Source organism: Symphodus melops, assembly GCF_947650265.1.
Source record: "Symphodus melops genome assembly, chromosome: 1".
In the NCBI taxonomy this organism is placed as follows: Eukaryota; Metazoa; Chordata; class Actinopteri; order Labriformes; family Labridae; genus Symphodus; species Symphodus melops.
Window position 1 is genome coordinate 46,557,959 of NC_136691.1, and position 20,298 is coordinate 46,578,256.

Genomic DNA, 20,298 nt, shown 5'->3' on the forward strand with positions numbered 1-20,298 from the left:
CAAGTTATTTCGAATAAATATTTACCTTAAAATGTTTGTCTACATTTTTGGAAAAACTCAATTTACACCAAAATAAAAAGTCAAACTTTTGCCAAAGCACTTGTGTGACGCTGTTAGGTCAAATTGACTGCAGTTTATTGTATCGCAGTTATACATCCATGTCGGCAGATGGCGCTACAGCACAAACCTGGACCTGACTACAACGAAGGAAAATATTCGCTGTCAGTAACACTTTTACCTTCCATAACCTAAGGGACAGCTGCCTTTTCTGTTTTATTAAAAAAACAATAATGATAATACATATTCATTAAACAAATGGATAAGTGCGAAGATGAGATAGAAGAGGATGAAAACGAGTGGAAGAGCAGTTTCGTAGATTCAGTCCCACTCAGCCCCGCTCCTGCTTCTGGTACAGTATCTGTCTTCAAAGTTGTTGACATGCCCTGTCAGCTATGCACATGTGCAAAAATGTCATAATTTTACTTTTAATGTCAGTTTTAGGTCTAAGCCTACCGAAGACCCTAAAACCAACACCTACAGCCAGAGTTATTTTGCATTTTGACCTGGATTGCTTCTATGCTCAGGTGGAAATGATCAAAAACCCAGCATTAAGAGAAGTCCCTTTAGGTAAGTTCATTACTTCACTCTAAGATGAGAGAGTAAAAGTGCATCCTCACATTACATTACATTAACAGGTTTGATGTTTCTTACATCACCAGGTATTCAACAGAAATACATCATAGTCACCTGTAACTATGTTGCCAGAGAGCAAGGCCTCACCAAGCTGATGTCTGTGACAGCCGCTAAAGAGAAATGTCCTCAGCTGGTGCTGATTAAAGGAGAAGATCTGACACATTACAGAGAAATGTCCTACAAAATGACCGGTAGGCAGGTGTATAGTACATCACACCAGGGTGCCCCCTCTCAGAGTAATATCCTAGATTTCATTCATATACAAATTTGAAAGGTGACTCAGTGTGAACAAAAAGTACAAAATCCAACGTTAATTGTTCTCAGTAAACTAATGAACTAAGTGAATTAATTTGAGAATTAAAAAAACCCAGTAAATTTAGAAAAAGTATCCAAGCTTTATTCATATCATGTCACGTGGAAAACATCCACTTTTCTGTAAGTTTGATGGTCTAAGGGAATCAAGCTGCAATTAGAAGGCTTTTATAACTTTTTCAACATTTGTGTATTTGCTGTAACTTCTAAAAAGTCTAACTGCAATGTGAAAATGTTGTTTTGCATTCAAATACCCTAACCCAATAAAGTACATATTTAACTTACATTACCTTTTTGTACACAAAATACATTACTCACAGAGCAGTTCATGCTTTACTTTCACACTGGATCAGGAAGCATAATTTAACTGACATCATGTATGCTTTTTGTGTCTGTCGTCTTCTTTCTTTACCTTTTCTTTTCCTTCATACAGAGCTGCTGATGTCCTACTGCCCACTGGTAGAGAGGCTTGGATTTGATGAAAACTTCATGGATATCTCGTCGATGGTTGAGAATAGGCTCGCACAGACACCAGGGACTGATCAACCTTCATTCAAAGGGCACGTCTACAACCATTTAAGTGAGTCATATCTGTGCAGCTGCCATTAATGTCTGAACATCTGGTCAATGGAAACCAGGAAATGTGTTGTGAAACTAAAACTTTTGAAGCATTTGCATCGTACTTTCAATTCAAGAATCTCAGGTTTTTCAAAAACCTCAATTTATATGTTTTTGTATTTCTTTCCCTGCTAAGCTGCTGATGTTAAAGCGGGTGATCATACAAGGCTGGCTATAGGTTCACACATTGCAGCTGAGCTGAGAGAAGCAGTTCACAGCAAGCTGGGTCTGACTGGCTGTGCTGGTATCGCCACAAATAAGCTACTGGCCAAACTGGTGTCAGGCACCTTCAAACCCAATCAGCAAACCACTCTCCTGCCAGAGAATATCAGTGACATCATGGGCTGTCTAAGCAGTCTCCGTAAAGTACCAGGTAAAGATGTTTAGTCAATGTATAGCTCTGAAAGGTATTTATTCATCACTTTGATCAGAAACAGAAATAATCACAGATGTTCTGACAGGTGTAGATTGAGTTTGAACAACAGTCATTCAGAAGGAAGAAGAAGATATGCTTTATTGATCTCTGAAGGGAGCGGCCCCCAGCAGGTGCTCCTGAGTTTGGGGGGGAGTTCAGTGCCTTGCTCAAGGGCACCTCAGCAGTGCTCAGGAAGTGGTCTGGCACCTCTTCCGCTACCCTCCGGTTACCAACCAAAGTCCCTACGGACTGAGCTACTGCTGCCCCAAATGTTCTATTCTGTTCTCTTTTGTCTTTTTGTGTAACTGATGACAAAACAGAGTCCAAGTTTCAGCCATAGAGTCATTTGTTTATCTGAAAGCTGTGTTTGAGGATATGACACTCATATCTAGTATATCCATTGATATATTTTTGGTCCCTCTCTGTATTTTTAGGGGTGGGTCACCAAACAGCTAAGAGACTTCAAGCCCTGGGATTGCTCAGTGTGAAGGACCTGCAGCTCTTCCCATTGAATGACTTGGTGAAAGAGTTTGGGGCCTCCAGTGCTCAGCGGTTGAAGAATCTGTCTCTCGGTATTGATGACTCACCTGTCATCCCAACTGGGGCCCCTCAGGTAGGCAAGGATATCACCTCCTTCAAACTCCCAAATTTAACAATAACTCAAAAGTTAGGTAACGTGAGAAATGAATGTATGTAAGCTATATAAGATCACCAAGATTTGAAATGTTACATGTAAAATATTTTCTCCTAATTATCATCCTGCGCGTTTTCAGTCTCTCAGTGACGAAGACTCCTTCAAGAAAATGTCCTCCACCAAAGAGGTTTTGGAAAAGATACAAGAACTTCTGAGCAGTCTTGTTGAGAGGTGAGTACTTACCCAGTTTGTTTAAAAACCTTTTTCTTTGTGTCTTTCAATCTATTACTGAATTAAATCTTCACTGTTTGTTAAAAAAAAAAAACAGGATGCACAAAGATGGCAGGCAGCCTCAAACTTTTCGGCTCACCATTCGCAAATACTCAGCGACCAACAAGTGGTTCAGTCGAGAGAGTCGGCAATGTCCAATCCCGAACCACATCGGACAGAAGATCTGCTCTGGTGGTAAGTTTGTGCACCAAGTCTGTCACTCTGTGTCCAACCTGCATGAGCTCAGGATGAAATATTGAATTACTTCGATTACAGAATCCTCTGTAAAATCTGTGACAATTCTCAGTCATCCAGGTCTCTTTTTTTAAAGATTTATTTTTGTGCTATTTATGCCTTTATTTAGAGACAGGGCAGTGGGTAGAGTTAGAAATCAAGGTGAGATAGAGTAAGGAATAAATGTGGGAAGGAGCCACAGGTGAGGATTTGAACTGCCGGCTTTGAGACTATAGCTTCTGTACATGGGGTGTGCATCCACTTAATTCCAGCCAGGTTATATCTAAAAGTTCAGATGCATCATCAACAGCTTTGTTAATAAGAACCTTTACCTCTTATACTGGCTGCGTTCAAATAGAAAGTCTAACATGTATTCTTTATTTGTCTCTTTAAAAATGTATCTCTGGTCAATGACGATACATTGAAATGTCTCCATCTCCAGCCGTCCAAAACTGCCACTCTGTCTCTTGTGTTTTTGAAGGCTGCAGTGATGATGCTGTGGTCCAGCTGGTCTCGCTGGCCATGAAGCTCTTCCATAAGATGGTGGAAAGCAGCACCGCCTTCCACCTCACCCTCATAAATGTTTGCTTCAGTAACTTGCTGACCAGAGAGGGTCCCGCCAGCGGGAAGGGCTCCATAACATCTTTCTTCAAACACAGCACGTCTCCCAGGAAAACACAAAGCCTCTCTTCACAAAGCCAGGTAGTACAGTAAAGTAATGTTCAACTGTGCTTTCCTAACATCAACTTATTCATAATTTATTTCACTACGTTATCTGATAAGAGTGAACACTGTTTGTATTTCTGAAAGTATCATATTCAAGCTGGTAAATGTTAAACACAAGCTGCTCCATTCTCCATTATACTAAAGTAACCTTTCAGCCATCTTTCTCTTACATGAATGCAGTTCTGTAATATCCACGTCATCCCTCCTTTCTAAGAAGTAGTGTGTTAGTTCTGGATTTCCTGAAATAATTTTTGCTCCTCCAGCAGGATGATTTCTTTCAAACTGGGGAGAGTCTCTGCACGGATCATCAGTTCACTACTCAACAAACCTCACAGAAGACCGAGCTCACACAAAGCCCTCGTAGCTGTGGGGCAGCTTTACATGGCTTTAAAAGAAAACAGAGCTCTGTTGTTGCTGAAGAAGGCCCTCCTCCTCCTCCTCCTCATAAAGTGTTCTGCAGCACGGCCAGGTCAGACTGTCGTGAAACAAATAGCAAGGCGACACAGCGATTGCCCCCAAACGTTGACCCCGAGGTGTTCAGGCTTCTCCCTGAGGACATCCAGAAGGAGCTTTTGTCTTCTGTCTACACCAACTCTCTCACCAACACTTCAACCAGCTCAGCTACAGTAGCTGAAGTCTCTCACTCAAGTGAAAACACGACTTCACTTTTATTTACAGACGCACAAAAAATTAAGGACAAAAAAGAGGCTGTGGAGCCATCTAACTTAACAACTCTGAAACAGCAAAGTGCTGCAGGCCAAAGCTTATTTCCAGGAGAAAACGTCATGGAAAAGGGGAGACTATCATTCTCCCAGTCTTCTGACTGCGAATTCCCAGGAAATGTGGACCCTAAGGTGTTTTCTGAGCTACCTCCGGATGTTCAGGCCGAGCTGATGGCTGAATGGAAGCGACAGAAGCCGGTCCCGAAGGATCCCTCATCCAGGAAACCTGGAAGGAGCCTAACGACAAAAGACAGAAAAGCTGCTGGAAAAAGCAGTCAGACAAACAATCTGTTCAAGTATTTCAAACCCAATTAGACTTTATTATTTTGTTACATTAGTTACATCAAGTAAGATGTTGTTCTCGCAGGACACACAAAGGAAGCAAACGAGAGAAAATCAAGCTCTAAAATAAGGTTGATCAAAATCAAAAAGGGTGTCATTAAAATGACGTATTCTGTTAAGTGATGTGTAACTGAATATTCAGGTCCGAATTTTTATACACAATTTATGTAAACTAGATCCATAAAGTCACCAACTGACTGATACATTTATAAGTTATGGCGCTTTTCATTAATATATTGCTTATTCAGATGTTTCTTTGCCAATTTTTTAATCATTTTGATCAACCTTTAGAATAAGACTAATAAAATGGATCATTTGAAAAGATTACATTTCATTTGTTTTATTACAAAAGATCTTATTGAGATCGTTTTCATGACACCTGATGTCCTACATAAATAAACTTACTTTTTTAAGTTATTCTTTTCTTTTGTCCATCACTCTTTCTTGGTGTCAGGTTTCTTTTTGAAATAAAGAACACATGATTGCTTGAGCTTAAATACATTTAAGTGTTTTATTTTATGATGCTGTTGCTTTTTTTTTTTTTATTATTTTTTTATGAATGCACCAGCACCAATTACCTGATGTGACCTTTTCTATGTCTCCCCTTTTATACGTTGAGAAAGGAAATAAAATGGACGAAACAAATTCCACAGTCTTAAGCAGACCTAAATAAAGTCTTTAGGTTCATTGTTTCCATGTTGTTTTCAGATTGTTTAGAGAAGCGGGATTATTTCTCTGAGCCTCAAGAAGTGGAGAATGTTGCCTGGTTGGATGATTTCCACACAAATCCACAGAGGCACACATTATTCGTCGGCGGGGGATACAGTCCAGTTTTAAAGAGCCTTTTTTTCCCCCTTCATGAGAAATACCAGAAAACACAAGGTCAGTAAGCACAGTCTTGCTAGAGAGAAACTCCTCCCTGGATCACATGTAAGAAGGAGGGAAAGGTTCAAGATGGGCCATCGCATCATGACAGTGATTATTTTATTTAATCAGGACAAGTTGGGCAATCTCTGAATGGACGTTGGCACTTCCTGCTGATAAACTGGTGAGTTGTTTTGACTGATTTGTGGTAATTTTTAGAAACTTTTTTTTTTTTTGTCGTAAAAAAAACAAATAGCTGTTGTGATGGTGTTTTTCCCCATGGAAATGTATTTAAAATGGCTCATCTAGAGATCACTGCAGGTTTGAGGCTGAATTACTCAGCATCTTGTCAATGTGCTGATAGCAGAGAATTCAATACAGTTAATCACGCACATGGGAAATGACTCCAGATTTCATTGTAGTATCTCATGTCCTGTCAATGCTGTGGTGCTAGAATCTGAGCTGCATGACTATTTTACACAAACCTGTAGCCAGCATGAAAAGTTGTTCTGGCTAGTGAAAAGAATGCAAGTGGTACTCATGACAAATTCTGCCTGATAAACACTTGCTTTCATAACTAAATTAATTTTCCATGCTGCTTTTATTGGCCTAACCAGCCCCTGTTGCAAGTGTGACTGAAACATTGCAGTGACCTGAGTGGCGTCATGCAGTGTTCAGCTGCCTGCCCACAGACGTTGCAGTCAATGAAAGGAGTTCTGTCTGCCAAACAGGCTGTTTTTTCGCTCAGCAAAGTCTGAGAAAACTCTTGACTGCTCATGTGGAAGCCAGTTCCAGTCATGTGCTAGTCCCTCTCTGATCAGGGCCTAATGAGTGGGGAGTTATGACATCCAGCAAAGCCTGTGTAGTGGTCCTGCACCTCAGACTGAAAACTGCTGCTTAATAGGAACTTCAAGTTTTTTTTCTTTTGCTTTCTCTAAACTCTTGTGATACATGAGCTTTACAGAAGTCTTGCACTTTACTTTGAGTTCCCCTCTGTGGCAGGTTGAGCACTCAGCTCCACAATGGCTGACTGGGATTATGACTATCTGATCAAGCTGCTGGCACTGGGAGACTCAGGGGTGGGAAAGACCACATTCCTCTACAGGTACACAGACCATAAATTCAACCGCAAGTTTACAACCACAGTGGGCATTGACTTCAGGGAAAAGAGAGTGGTAAGTGATACATTTAAGGCCTTAAATTCTGCTCTAATGGTATAGACGATAGGTGGATCATCATCATATAATACTTCATGATTTGTTTCAGATGTACACAGGGACAGGTGTTGATGGGACGACTGAGAAAAACTTCAAAGTCCACCTTCAGCTTTGGGACACAGCAGGACAAGAGAGGTAAATTTAAATAGTATTTATTGAAAGCCCCAGTGCAGTGGAGTTCAAGATGTTGTGCTTCAGCTTTACAGTAAAGTGAAGATTTCTTACTTAAATATACAGTTTTACTCAATTCCTGCAACAAATTCAAACCTTAGGACTACAAGAATAAATAGGCTAAGCACCGGACTTATTGGTCAGGATTAACTTTTTTTTCCATTTTTCTTTTTTTTTATAAAACCTAACTATAATAACATAATAAGGGTATTAGCACATACACAAGCTTCTGTAATGCTCGCACACATTTAAGACTGAGTTTATTGCAAATGTATCTTGACCGTGGTTTCACGCTGAAATGTGTTAGTAGCAATAAACACTAGCCATAGCTCTGGTTACTGTAATGCTCAAATGTGTCTGTATTTGCAATAGTTGAATCAATATTAAAGTCAAAGTTTAAAGTATCATTCTGCCAGGGATGCTAGAGAAGATGAGGGATCCCCAAAGTCAGTGGGACTTCAGGCTGAAAGTCCAAACACAGGAGCTTGTTACTGCATTATAATGTTTTCATTCTGTTTTTTTAGGTTCCGAAGTCTCACCACAGCTTTCTTTAGAGACGCCATGGGCTTCCTGCTGATGTTCGACTTGACCAATCAGCAAAGTTTCCTCAACGTCAGGAACTGGATGAGTATGTGTCATCTCAGCAGCACACTCCTCTTCAGATCAATGTTCTATTAGATCAATGGTTTCTCTCCGGTTACCACCAGCACCAAGAGTAGGAGCCTCCTTTTGTGTGTGATCACCTTTCACTGAATGAGTTTCTGATCTCAGGTTGAAGTCTGTTTGCATTTCACGGTTTGAAGTAACTTCCTCTGTGTTGGTTCAGGTCAGCTACAAGCCAACGCGTACTGTGATAGTCCAGACATCGTGCTGGTGGGCACAAAGGCTGACCTACGAGATGTGAGGGATGTTCACGCCAGACAGGCCAGAGATCTGGCAGACAGATACGGGTGAGGATGTGCACACATACAGGAGTCTGTTAGTTACAGATTTGGGTATACTAGAAGGTGTGAGAGACTATGTGATATGAAGGCGATGCAACAATCAATGCTAATCTCAATAACTATCCCTGTAACCCAGAAGTTTAAGTAGACTATATTTGCTTTAGTGTCGTTGTCTACTGAGAAACTTGTCATTGAACTTTATATATCAGAAAATATGAATCAAATTCAAATAGGCAGTGACCAAAGAGCAAACAAGATTGTCTTTATTTACATTTTTACATATCAATTTGAATAATTATTGCTTTGTCAAACAGACGGATTCACATTTAACAAGAAACCACATGATGGTGCTAGTGATTCCTTTTCAACCTTGCTCCACTTATTGTTATCCTTTATCATTTCAGTCAGCACAGTGGTTTCCTGCTTTTGGGTCAGAGACTCCAAAAGAGTGGCAAGATTAGAGTAGAAAATACCTCTCTTTTTCACAAACTTGTTATTATGTCATAACTTGTGTTATGTCTTACCAAATAAATACCAATTGGCTATTCCTCTTGATATATGTAAAAAATCCAAACGTTAACAACATTGTGAGAAAAAATGCGAGAAAGGTTTAAAGTAATAAAAGCAAGAGAGAAAAGGCAAGCTAAATACTTTAGTGGTCAATCCCAACAAAAATAACCACCAACTGTTTTATGTTTATTCATGCCCACATACCTCGAACAAATTCACACAAAACTTCTCTCTTTTCACGTCAGCATTCCTTACTTCGAGACAAGTGCGGTTACAGGTGTTAATGTGGAACAGGCTGTGACAACACTGCTGGACCTAGTGATGAAGAGGATGGAGCAGAGCAGTTATACGGGCCCAAGTGCTGAACCTAATGGTAGCCCTGCCACTAGCCATGAGGTGGAGGAGGCACCTGCCAGGAGAAGGTGTGCATGCTAATGTCATCACCAGAAACCCAAATAAGCTTTGGGTTTTTAAAATGCTACTGTGCTCCGGAGTTCAACTGAGGTACCAGGAGATAGTAAAAAAATTACCTACAGTATATCTACTATATCCTATACTTTATTAATCTGGCCCATTTACTGGTGGTATATACTGTCTGTATTGTTATTTATTCACAGCATGTGCAATGTGCATTGTGTGGAAAAAGAGAGATAAAATACTTCAAAACTTTGAAGATTGTATATAGTAACTGAATATGGTTATCGTTGTAAAAACTGTGATGTTTTGAAGTCAATAAGAGTTGTTGTTTTTTTTTCGCAAAAAAAAAAAAGTTATCATCAAATGGGTCAAATCAGAAAAAAATACTGTTTTATTTGACACATTAGGCATTGATGGAAGGAATATGCAGGCACATAACATATATCATAAAGTATATTCAAAAAACATTGAAGACATGGTTACATTTCCTATATGTTTCATTGGTTTTGTTAGAACAACCAAGATGGCAAAGTCCCTTGCATGATTTATGACTTTTATACGATATGTACATAAGCAGCCAAGCTTTTTTATGCATTATGGAACATAGTTGCCATGCAGATCGAACACAATTACAAGAATGTTAAAGGGTTCTTGGAGCGTCTCATGTATGGTGCTGCATTTGGAATAAAAACAATTTATGGTTAAGTTGTGAATGTCACAGTCTTGTCATTTAAATGTAATGCACAAAAAGCTTTACTGTTGTTCTGACTGGAATTACAATCCTCACAGACTTGTTAGTATCGTTATTGTTTGACACACATTCTACAGATTGCTTAAAAAAATTAAAAGATGCCTTTTGGAGAATTTCCAGCATACAAAATATTCAGACAAGTCAATCTCTAAAATGACATTCATGGAGTCACAAATAAGTTTCACAACAATACTTCGGCTGCAGCAAAATAAGCAAAATATTTGAATGATTCTTGTGCCACGAAAAGAGATCAACATGAAACTCAACACTAAAAAGAGGATACTACACTTAATATACTTGTAAGTAAACACACTGGTTCACAAATGCCCCCCTCAAAAACAATCTGTATGAATCTTAAGTAACATTTCTTTCTCCTTTTAATCAATGGTCTTTGGTGTACATACAAAACATTCCTAATGAAGAGACTATATAAATTATACATACACAGTAATGACCAATAAAAAAAATTGCCTAAAGATCAGATTTTCAGACAATAATCATGGCTGTTTGGTGAGGAATAACAGGCGAGACACAAAAGTTAGTGGTTAAAAAATGTTCAGTGTTGCCTAAGGGGACAAACGATTGAAATGTTCAATGTTGCCGGAGGAGAAACGCTTTGTATGAGGACAGAGAAGCAAGAAGTGCCTGCCACAGTAATATATAGTGAGCATGAAATCACACACTACATCTGGAAAGTGTAAATGACTGCATTGATCTGTGTATTAAAGCTTGGTCTGAGCCAGAATTTGGAGCACATGTTGCAGGGTCATGAGATGGTCATGTGGTCAGCTTTCAGTGTTTGGGCCCAGTTCTGAACGCCATATCCACCTCTTGGCTTCAGTCTGGCATGATTAAACTCAAAAGATAACCTGCTTTTACAAAAAATAGTGCTTGTTGATATATACTTTATCTGCAGAGGTTTGGTCCCATGTGAAATAAAGAAGTAAGTTTATTTTTGAGCCTTCAAACATCTCATACAAAGACACTGGTAATACATACAAAAGCAAAGAGTTTTTCCCTCAAACGATTATCAAAGAGATTGTAAAAAAAAAAAAAAAAAAACCTACCTCAAAATATTTGTTAGTGCCTCACATGCAATGCCATTAAAATGGATCATGCTTTTTTATACAAGATGCGATATGTGACATAACGTTCATTCATTATTATGTTTTAGGTCATAAATATTAAAATTGATACAGAGTCATGACGCATAAATAGCTTTTCCTCTATCAAGAAATAAATATCACAATTCAAATTATTTGTTATGGTAATTAAGATAGTGGCAAAACTCTGAATAATTGTTTGTATTCACTTTCTGAAGAAACTGTGTCCAAATATTAATTCCTGATGTTCGTACCTACGGCACGCCTCAGTGTAGGTCTCCAAGATCCTCTCAGTTGCAGCTGTTTGCAAATTCAAACAATGCTTAAGTGTAATTTTTGAATGACTTAAGTGTCATTCTAAAGTTAATATGAAGTCATATTTATGCGTAAGTTTCCTACTTTGAAACATAAAAAAATATTGTTGATAAGCCTAACATTTTCCATTGATAAAGTTAGCCTCGTTGGCTAGTTTAACTTGTTACAGCACATCCTGTTCTCATTCACAAACATGAGACAATACTCTGCACTGTAAAAATGTAAGCTTTTAAGATTTATATTAGACTTTACAAAACAAAAACACTTCAACTCTTTTACCAAGCGTAAAATTACCTGTAAAGTGATCAAATAGCATGATTAAGGTAAGCAATCAGATATTTGCCAATAATGCCTAACTGTCAAACTAACGTTTTTCAGTTGTTTACCCTGCTGAAGATTTCCCTTGAAGTTATTAGCTAAAATTAGTAACGCCTTAACTGGCTCAGGTAATGGATTTGGACAGAATACTACAATTGTTTATAAAACATTTATTTGCTGTCTTGTAAGCAGGGGCGTGTGCAGACTCTTTTGACTGGGTTGGCCCACCTGGGGCAGTGACTTATGCAGGGGCAGCATGAAGTTTGTGGGCACATGCACACAAATTTTTATTTTATTTTTTCAAAAATACCCTTCCTATCCCTACTAATACTTTGTAGCTAACATATACATCTTCTTAGTTGATTTTTTTGTAGGGAAATGCTTACAAACTCTTATATTCGGTCTAACTTGCAAACAAACATTTAATGGCAATTAAGTCCATTCCAAGTTTGACAGTTTGCACACGTTTTTCCTTGGACATTTTTATGTAAATAGCAAAGTAAATATATACAACTAAGTTGAAAACAACTGTTGAAAACCGCCTCTGATTAGGCATATAGGCAATCATAGATTTGGATTTTGGGTTAGCACGTGGAGTGGGCAGTCAGATTTCAAAGGGGGGCCGCTCTGGACATGCCCCTGCTTGTGAGAGTTTGTTGAGGAGATTGAAGCATGCCTCATAGCTAGCTGGAGTCATATCTAGTTAAGACTAGACCAGCATACTGTCACTGAAAACAAATTTTGGAAAAAGTTAAGAGAATTACAAAAACCTTAAAAAGTCTGTCATAACAGTTTACATCTTGTTTGTCTAAAGTTTAAACCATACAAACTTTATAAGGATAATTGTTTTTTAAAGGGTCCTATTTCTTGGCTGGGGCAGTGACTTTATCAGGTTTAATCATCTGTGTATAACGCATTCATTTGACACAAAAAAGTTGCAAAAGTTACTCCTAAACTTAAATGATTTCCAAAGATACAGCTACAAGATCTCTTTGAAATTCAACAATTATATGACTTTAGTTGAGGGTTCTTTCTATACATTTTTATTTTAAAAATAAAATGTAATTTTTTCCGTATGTTGAAGACGAGCAGGGAAATGTATAATTTCCAGCTTCCTGGATACATATAGGGTATAGCAATGTTGGTTACAAGTTAAAAATCCTTTGTTAAACATACAGTAGACTTAATATCTTCAATTCAGATGGTTCAACAAGTCTAATGACCTGAAAACAATAAGGAAGAGTTTGTTATTGGGTTTTTTTCCATGCATTGCTAGCTATTTCAGCATTATGACATTAAAGAAGTCTCTAGTGTAACCATAAATGTTGTCTCTTTTTTTGCGGATATCTAATGTCTTACAGTCTCAGAACCTAATGTAGGCTGATGCTACTTTCAGGAGTCCAGCATGTTCTCACAACACACTGCATTTGTTTATGAATTTATGGCTTATTGTTGGAATGTTGATTATTATTCCAAAATCTGAACATTTTTCAGCAAAATTTGAAGTGGACAGTATGTCAGGACTGTCTACACAGAGTAAAAGACAGCACAAGTATAATTATATTCATATAGAGTACAGTCTTGTAAACACATACCATCTTCCAGAGTAGTGCAGCTTGTCTGACACCTCTTGGGGGGGGGGGGAGGCCTAAAAACAGAAACTACACTTCTCTTGAGGCAATAAATCTGATTACAAAAAAACACTGATCTAACTCCTTCCCTGAGATTAGGCAGTGATTTCAGTGTACAGAATCAGTATACTGTAGTAAAAGGCGATTACTCAATCAACACCATGTCAAACAGAACTTGTAGATTTCACTGTTGGCGTTTCCACAGCAGGATCCCCTGCAGACTCCAGTTAAAACAAATGTTTTTTTTAAGATCGAGCTGTTTAGCCACGGCCATCAGCCATGCAAAGGAGATCAATGGAAGCAACTGAGCAGCATAACAATCCTATTTGTGTTACTGAAGACAACAAAATACTGGATGACTAACAATGCTGTGATTTACATCCCAAGTGAGCCTGACATCTCCATGTGGCATTACAGTGTGATGTGAGTGTGTGCTTGTGAAATGTGGGTGTCAAAAACTGACTTAACTCTAATCATGCACCGTGGGCCACAACTGAAGTGTGAGCTGAGCTGATGGATCTGGGTCAACATCTTTGGAGTCGCCTCTTCAACCATCCACCACTCATTGTGTGTCTAAGAGCAGTGTGTCAGGCTTAGTTTGATCACGCCTTCTCGGTGCAGCTTGTAGAGCAGCTTGAACTCGGTGGGCAGCTGATGGGTCTCCTGCCACTTGGTGGTGAATTTGGTCCCTTTCTTGTCGTAGTAGTGGTAAGGCAGATCCTTTCCCGTGTTGGGGTCCCAGCCAAAGGGCCAGAAGCCGTAGAGGTGGATCTCGTCGCACATGGCAGAGGCCAGAGTATACATGAGTATTCCAGTGCTGAGGCGTTTAGGGGAGAGGTTTTTAGTTTTCCAGTATCTGTGGGGGAGAAAGACAAGACAGTCATCAGCTGCATCCAAGAACAGAAATACAAATCAGCTAGAGGGAGAGACATTTTGGACTTGTGTTCAAGAGACACAGCTCAAAGTGAAGGCTTATTCTACTCTGTATTTACTGGATATGGAAATTGCAGTCTTAAAAAGTAAAAATATATCAATATGATTTGAACAGCTTGTTTTCTCCTTCCCTTGAGCCAAAAAAGGCAATGCATATTAATATTGTCTATTATTATGTATCATATAGTCAAACAGAATTGATACTCTGTCCAATGTCATTGATATCTTGTTGACCTTAAAATAATACAAATAAGGGTTTTTAGTCACTTTTCATCCAACCTTTGAAAGTCAATCACTATTAAATAAAACTTTTACCAAAAAGCGAAACCACCATATGTTGTAGCCCTAACCATAATTACCAGTTATTCTCTCCCTCATTCATCTAATTCTTCACCAACAGAACAATGGTCTTACTTGTTGACATCATGCATGATGTTTCCAGGCCAGGCCAGTTCGACCTTCAGTTGGCCCTTGTGCTCCACAAAGAAGTCCACCAGGGTCCTGGTTACTGTGGCTGAGGTATGAAGGAAGAAGGCGGGGATCCACAGGATGGCTCCTTCCAGCTTCTTCAGGTTGAGGAAGAAGTTATTCCTGTCTTGAATGGTCAACAGGTTATTGTAGTATCTCTCCAGGATGCTGGGGTTGAAGGTGGTCAGGTTGGTCTTCCTTCCCACGTCCTTTGAGTAGAGCTCTGTGGGGGCAAAGTTGCAGCGGAAGACAAAGTCGGCCTGGTCGATCTCTGGGCCACAGTGGCTGCCTGTCAGGATGCCACTGTTTCCCACCACAGAACATATGCTGTAATGCTTGCTGCGGATGGGAGAGGTGTCTGGGAGCAGGGATTTGAAGTTGTTGCTGATCGAGAAGACATATTTGTGGCTGGAGTAGTCAAAGTGCATCAGCTGGCCCACACGTACGCTATTCTTGGTGAGGGAGAAGTTTTTGGGAATATCGATGTAGTTGAAGATATCTTTCCTGAAACAAGACAAGCACTTGTTACACACGGCACATGGAGATTTCCATTTATAATATACAGTGTGGGCTCCAAAATTGCAAAGGCTCTAATTTAAAAAGATAACAGCATGATTATGTAAACATGTGATGCAGCAAACAAGACATGGTGCATGATGCAATGACTGCAATAGCAATTACCGTGCAGTTGTTTTTATCGGATTTTGAAAAGATTTAAGAGTATTTAATTTGTTGATCCTAAGAAAATAATTAGTGACCACTTTGATGTGTATGTATATTCAACTGCAAATGCAAACATACAGACAGCCCAAGGTTCCCTCCGTAAACAATGAAAAGGGCACAAGAGCTTTATGATACCTTTGAGATCAAATGATAAATTATATCATGAATATAACTGATAGTTGCAGCCCCAATAGGAAGACCTTTAGCTGTACCCTTTCACCGACCACAGAGAGTAAAAAGTTTATATCCATTTTCTGGGGATTTAAAAAGCATTCAGAGAAATTTGGGACATTGCCAATGGATATGGAAATAGTTCTATAATGATAAACGTAAGATCAAAATGCAGATTTTGGATGAAATGTTTCTCTTGTCATGCCAAGTCCACGGAGAATCAAATTCCACCCATCACTCAGCAACTTTCCGAAGTCTAGGAATTTAATATTTCCCCCACCACTGTTGTTGTGAAAATACTGGGGCTCTTGAACAAACAAGGAAATCTACTTTCTTACAGGTACAGTGACCAAGATATAATGATAATGATAAATATCTTTAAACCACACAGCTACTTCGCTCTGTGGATCTCCGCTTCAGCAAAACGATGCCCAATGTTTTCCAGCAGGATGACCGACTCTTGGATGTTCAAAAACCTTTACAAAGTACAAGAGAAAATATCTGATTGTTAAAATCTCTTACCTCTGCTGATAAAAAGCTGTTTTGTTGAACTTCCATTTGTATGGTTTTCCTTGAAGCTCCTCATTCAGGGCACTTGTTAATGGGATGAAGGAGGGGTCCAGGAAGTTCATGGCAAACTGAGACCTGTCAACAACAACCATAGAATATAAAATGTAATCTAATCTCTTGCCTCTCCACTGTAAAATGACCTACCTGAGAAACTCAAATGGAATACAACAGTATCTCCTTTTAAATCACTGTTAAAGAATTATCACATTCTATAAAACAATTCAATAATGTCATGTCTGTGGTGTTTTATTTAATTTAATTTAATCTCCTTTTTCACCATTGATTAAGCTGCTCCTCTTTTATCCTCCACATCTTCCTGTTATATTGATTTATTGATGTTTTGTATTGCTCTGTATTTCATTGGGACTTAATTATTGATGGTATTTTTTGTCTTGTGAAGCACTTTATATTATTGGTTTTAAATAAAGAAGTCCATCTTTATGCCAATGGTGTTTTTTGCTTTTGTCATACAGAGACATCCTTGTGAATGTTTATCTGTTTCATAAACTACTCAAACATTCGCATAGGAACTTTCCATAACATGTTTTAACAGTAAAAAACAATAGATAAATAGTTGAATTATCTTAAGGTAGTCTAGCCATTTAATGCCATTAAACTGTTAGGTGTAATTTCTTTAATTTGGTGGCCAAAATAAATAGATAAATCGTTGCTTAACGTGATGGGTAAATTGTTCAAAGGGTTATTTAAAGGTAGCCCATTAGCTAAAAGCTTAGAGCTTATGTTACTAGAATAGTTCAACATTGTTGAAATGCCGAGCTAAAGCAGCCTAATATTAAATGGATGGATAATGGTTGAAGACGTACTTGGAAATAAAAGCATTGGCTACACAGCTCAACTCTAATTGAAGTGGAATGATTGTGGTTTTACTGACAGCAATATACACTCAACAAAAATATAAACGCAACACTTTTGTTTTTGCTCCCATTTGTCATGAGATGGACTCAAAGATCTAAAATTCATTCCAGATACACAATATTACCATTTCTCTCAAACATTGTTCACAAATCTGTCTAAATGTGTGATAGTGAGCACTTTTGCTTTGCTGAGATAATCCATCCCACCTCACAGGTGTGCCACATCAAGATGCTCATCAGACACCATGATTAGTGCATAGGTGTACCTTAGACTGTCCACAATAAAAGGCCACCCTGAAATGTGCAGTTTTTGCTTTATTGAGGGTCTGGGGACTCAGAACCAGTCAGTATCTGGTGTGACCACCATTTGCCTCATGCAGTGCAACACATCTTCTTCGCATAGAGTTGATCAGATTGTCAATTGTGGCCTGTGGAATGTTGGTCCACTCCTCTTCAATGGCTGTGCGAAGTTGCTGGATATTAGTGGGAACTGGTACGCGCTGTCGTATACGCCGGTCAAGCACATCCCAAACATGCTCAATGGGTGACATGTCCGGTGAGTATGCTGGCCATGCAAGAACTGGGACATTTTCAGCTTCCAAGAATTGTGTACAGATCCTTGCAACATGGGGCCGTGCATTATCTTGCTGAAACATGAGGTGATGTTCATGGATGTATGGCACAACAATGGGCCTCAGGATCTCATCACGGTATCTCTGTGCATTCAAAATGCCATCAATAAAATGCACCTGTGTTCTTCGTCCATAACAGATGCCTGCCCATACCATAACCCCACCACCACCATGGGCCACTCGATCCACAACATTGACATCAGCAAAGCGCTCACCCACACGACGCCACACACGCTGTCTGCCATCTGCCCTGAACAATGTAAACCGAGATTCATCCGTGAAGAGAACACCTCTCCAACGTGCCAGACGCCATCGAATGTGAGCATTTGCCCACTCAAGTCTGTTACGGCGACGATCTGGAGTCAGGTTAAGACCCCGATGAGGACGACGAGCATGCAGTTGAGCTTCCCTGAGACGGTTTCTGACAGTTTGTGCAGAAATTCTTTGGTTATGCAAACCAATTGTTTCAGCAGCTGTCTGAGTAGCTGGTCTCAGACGATCTTGGAGGTGAACCTGCTGGATGTGGAGGTCCTGGGCTGGTGTGGTTACACGTGGTCTGCGGTTGTGAGGCCGGTTGGATGTACTGCCATATTCTCTGAAACGCCTTTGGAGACGGCTTATGGTGGAGAAATGAACATTCAATGCCCGAGCAACAGATCTGGTTGACATTCCTGCTGTCAGCATGCCAATTGCACGCTCCCTCAATGCTTGCGCCATCTGTGGCATTTTGCTGTGAGACAAAACTGCACATTTCAGAGTGGCCTTTTATTGTGGGCAGTATAAGGTACACCTGTGCACTAATCATGGTGTCTGATGAGCATCTTGATGTGGCACACCTGTGAGGTGGGATGGATTGTCTCAGCAAAGCAAAAGTGCTCACTATCACACATTTAGACAGATTTGTGAACAATGTTTGAGAGAAATGGTAATATTGTGTATCTGGAATGAATTTTAGATCTTTGAGTCCATCTCATGACAAATGGGAGCAAAAACAAAAGTGTTGCGTTTATATTTTTGTTGAGTATAGTTTAACAACATCCCTTTGTATACATGCTGCAATTAGAATATAATAGGTCTGAATCAATGATGGGATTGTTTGGGTATAGTGGGGGAGGTTATTAAAGGCCAAAAGCATTGGCAAACCACTGTTTTGAGTTCAATCACACCATGCAAAGCCAAGGAAAACAGCATCAGCACCTGGGACAGCTCACTGTCTGAACGATAGGAAGCATCTGCCCTTCTTTTGAATGGAAGATGCTGTTTGAATCTTGCAATCTAGGCCTGACACCTGTTTTTTTATATTTACTACGTCACTTGTTCGCTTCAAAATAACTGCCTCCTGCTGTAAAGACATATTAGGCTACTCACCGAAATCCTGCATGAAACATTATCCTTGGTCCTCCCATGTAGTATTTGGAGGAGGCGAAGAGGCTGTCCTTCCTAAGGGACACATAGCTGATGAGCGACAATATGAGCACAGCGACGCACAGAATAACCAAACCTAGGGCCTTGGCGATGCGGACCATCTTGGGAGCGTTTTCATTCCCTGTATGTAGCTGAAGCGAGGCGTTGGCCTATGTTTTCATCGCCAGGACTGCTCACTTCTGTAGCCCGTCTGCAAGACACAGACAAACTGGCGTTCATTGGTTCATATAATTGTCGAAACTGAACGGCTGGTGGTGGTGGTGGAGGTGGGCTGCATGGTGGAGATGCCACGTCTAGGTCCGCTTTCATTCCTCCGCCTGACTGCTGCTCCACACTCCGCTGCGACTCCCCTCCAGGCTGCCGGTTTAATCAAGGAGATGGAGCAGAAATGCGCGTCAAGACATCCAAGCCAGCGAACAGACAACCCTCGTCCACAAGCACCACTACCACAACCAGCAGCATCACCACCGACTCCGCCCCCACGCCTTATTACACACACACACACACACACACACAGTGAGAGAGTCAGGCTTTGCAGCTCCCAGCAAAAGGAACGAGAGTGCATTAATAAAATGAATGGGACAGAAATAGAAGAATGGGGTAGAAAAGATGGGATGAATAGATATAAAATCCCCCCTGGTCTTTACTCTGCACATTACTCAAGTGAATTCAAGGAAATGTACTTGTGTACTCGTGTTTGCCACATTTTGGTCAGTGTAAGAAAGAAGTATATATATTTTTTCCCCATTGTATTTGTTTAGAAGTAGTAAGATTGTATTAGTAGTAAATCTACACTGTAAAACATTTTATTTTTTTAAAAAGTCCTTCACTAGAACAAATACACATGTAAAAGTTCTTTGTTTTTAAGTAAATGTATTGCCCATTGTCAAACTTCTCTTTTAAAGTGTATGAGCACATAAAGACAGACCTGTATTGAGGTTGGTCAAAGCATATGTTCCAAACAATCCAATGAATTTCCAATTAGTTTGTTAGGTTCAATCAGTAAAGAGATTTAAATTGATGTTATTGATTGTTAAATCAGGTATTCTTGCACTCTTATTGCAAAGGGGACTGTGATTGGTTGAAGTCGTACATTTAGTATTTCAGATTGCTTCTCATCTTTTATTGTCTCAAACCATTTGCCTTATGAAGGGTTAAAATGTTGTATCTATGTGAATAACTATGGAAAGAGTTTATCAAATGACTTTAAAAACATTCCTATACACCAGAAAAAAAGGACAGTTTCCGTTTGGTCTTCTCGTGTAAGAGTGCATTTTTTCCTTCCCCTCAGGCT

At 39.6% G+C, this 20,298-nt stretch overlaps 3 protein-coding genes across 6 annotated transcripts; 2 read left to right on the top strand and 1 right to left on the bottom strand.

Annotated features, from left to right (window-relative positions):
- The first annotated feature begins 230 nt into the window (after positions 1 to 230).
- On the top strand, positions 231 to 5,383 carry poli (polymerase (DNA directed) iota). Of its 3 annotated transcripts, none has more exons than XM_079337963.1 (10): positions 231 to 409; positions 496 to 627; positions 720 to 884; positions 1,439 to 1,585; positions 1,760 to 1,996; positions 2,473 to 2,651; positions 2,812 to 2,903; positions 3,001 to 3,137; positions 3,658 to 3,878; positions 4,169 to 5,383. In XM_079337963.1, exons 1-10 carry the CDS (start codon positions 316 to 318, stop codon positions 4,937 to 4,939), a joined length of 2,175 nt encoding a protein of 724 aa, XP_079194089.1. In that variant the 5' UTR covers positions 231 to 315; the 3' UTR covers positions 4,940 to 5,383. The 3 variants fall into 3 exon arrangements, with proteins under 3 accessions (XP_079194089.1, XP_079194088.1, XP_079194090.1); XM_079337962.1 differs by having other exon boundaries at positions 233 to 409; positions 4,166 to 5,383; XM_079337964.1 differs by having other exon boundaries at positions 326 to 409; positions 585 to 627; positions 4,166 to 5,383.
- A 586-nt stretch (positions 5,384 to 5,969) lies between these two features.
- On the top strand, positions 5,970 to 11,873 carry LOC306824180 (ras-related protein Rab-27B-like). Of its 2 annotated transcripts, XM_079344208.1 has the most exons (6): positions 5,970 to 6,014; positions 6,833 to 7,005; positions 7,097 to 7,182; positions 7,743 to 7,846; positions 8,045 to 8,168; positions 8,918 to 11,873. In XM_079344208.1, exons 2-6 carry the CDS (start codon positions 6,853 to 6,855, stop codon positions 9,105 to 9,107), a joined length of 657 nt encoding a protein of 218 aa, XP_079200334.1. In that variant the 5' UTR covers positions 5,970 to 6,014; positions 6,833 to 6,852; the 3' UTR covers positions 9,108 to 11,873. The 2 variants fall into 2 exon arrangements, with proteins under 2 accessions (XP_079200334.1, XP_079200335.1); XM_079344209.1 differs by lacking the exon at positions 5,970 to 6,014 and having other exon boundaries at positions 6,828 to 7,005.
- A 456-nt stretch (positions 11,874 to 12,329) lies between these two features.
- On the bottom strand, positions 12,330 to 19,501 carry LOC306824174 (alpha-N-acetylneuraminate alpha-2,8-sialyltransferase ST8SIA3-like). Its single transcript, XM_079344197.1, has 4 exons — positions 18,948 to 19,501; positions 16,025 to 16,147; positions 14,555 to 15,112; positions 12,330 to 14,063 (listed from the first exon to the last, which is right to left on the bottom strand). Exons 1-4 carry the CDS (start codon positions 19,103 to 19,105, stop codon positions 13,781 to 13,783), a joined length of 1,122 nt encoding a protein of 373 aa, XP_079200323.1. The 5' UTR covers positions 19,106 to 19,501; the 3' UTR covers positions 12,330 to 13,780.
- Positions 19,502 to 20,298: the final 797 nt, after the last annotated feature.

What these genes read in the sequence shown, in the direction of transcription:
- poli (XM_079337962.1), top strand. Translation starts at nt 316, where the DNA reads ATGGATAAGTGCGAAGATGAGATAGAAGAGGATGAAAACGAGTGGAAG. An exon ending in CAGTCTCCGTAAAGTACCAG is followed by an intron (nt 1,997 to 2,472) that starts GTAAAGATGTTT and finishes CTGTATTTTTAG; the next exon opens with GGGTGGGTCACCAAACAGCT. An exon ending in ACAGAAGATCTGCTCTGGTG is followed by an intron (nt 3,138 to 3,657) that starts GTAAGTTTGTGC and finishes GTGTTTTTGAAG; the next exon opens with GCTGCAGTGATGATGCTGTG.
- LOC306824180 (XM_079344208.1), top strand. Translation starts at nt 6,853, where the DNA reads ATGGCTGACTGGGATTATGACTATCTGATCAAGCTGCTGGCACTGGGA. An exon ending in ACTTCAGGGAAAAGAGAGTG is followed by an intron (nt 7,006 to 7,096) that starts GTAAGTGATACA and finishes GATTTGTTTCAG; the next exon opens with ATGTACACAGGGACAGGTGT. An exon ending in GACACAGCAGGACAAGAGAG is followed by an intron (nt 7,183 to 7,742) that starts GTAAATTTAAAT and finishes CTGTTTTTTTAG; the next exon opens with GTTCCGAAGTCTCACCACAG.
- LOC306824174 (XM_079344197.1), bottom strand. Translation starts at nt 19,105, where the DNA reads ATGGTCCGCATCGCCAAGGCCCTAGGTTTGGTTATTCTGTGCGTCGCT. An exon ending in ATGTTTCATGCAGGATTTCG is followed by an intron (nt 16,148 to 18,947) that starts GTGAGTAGCCTA and finishes TGTTGTTGACAG; the next exon opens with GTCTCAGTTTGCCATGAACT. An exon ending in ATCATGCATGATGTCAACAA is followed by an intron (nt 14,064 to 14,554) that starts GTAAGACCATTG and finishes TCTCCCCCACAG; the next exon opens with ATACTGGAAAACTAAAAACC.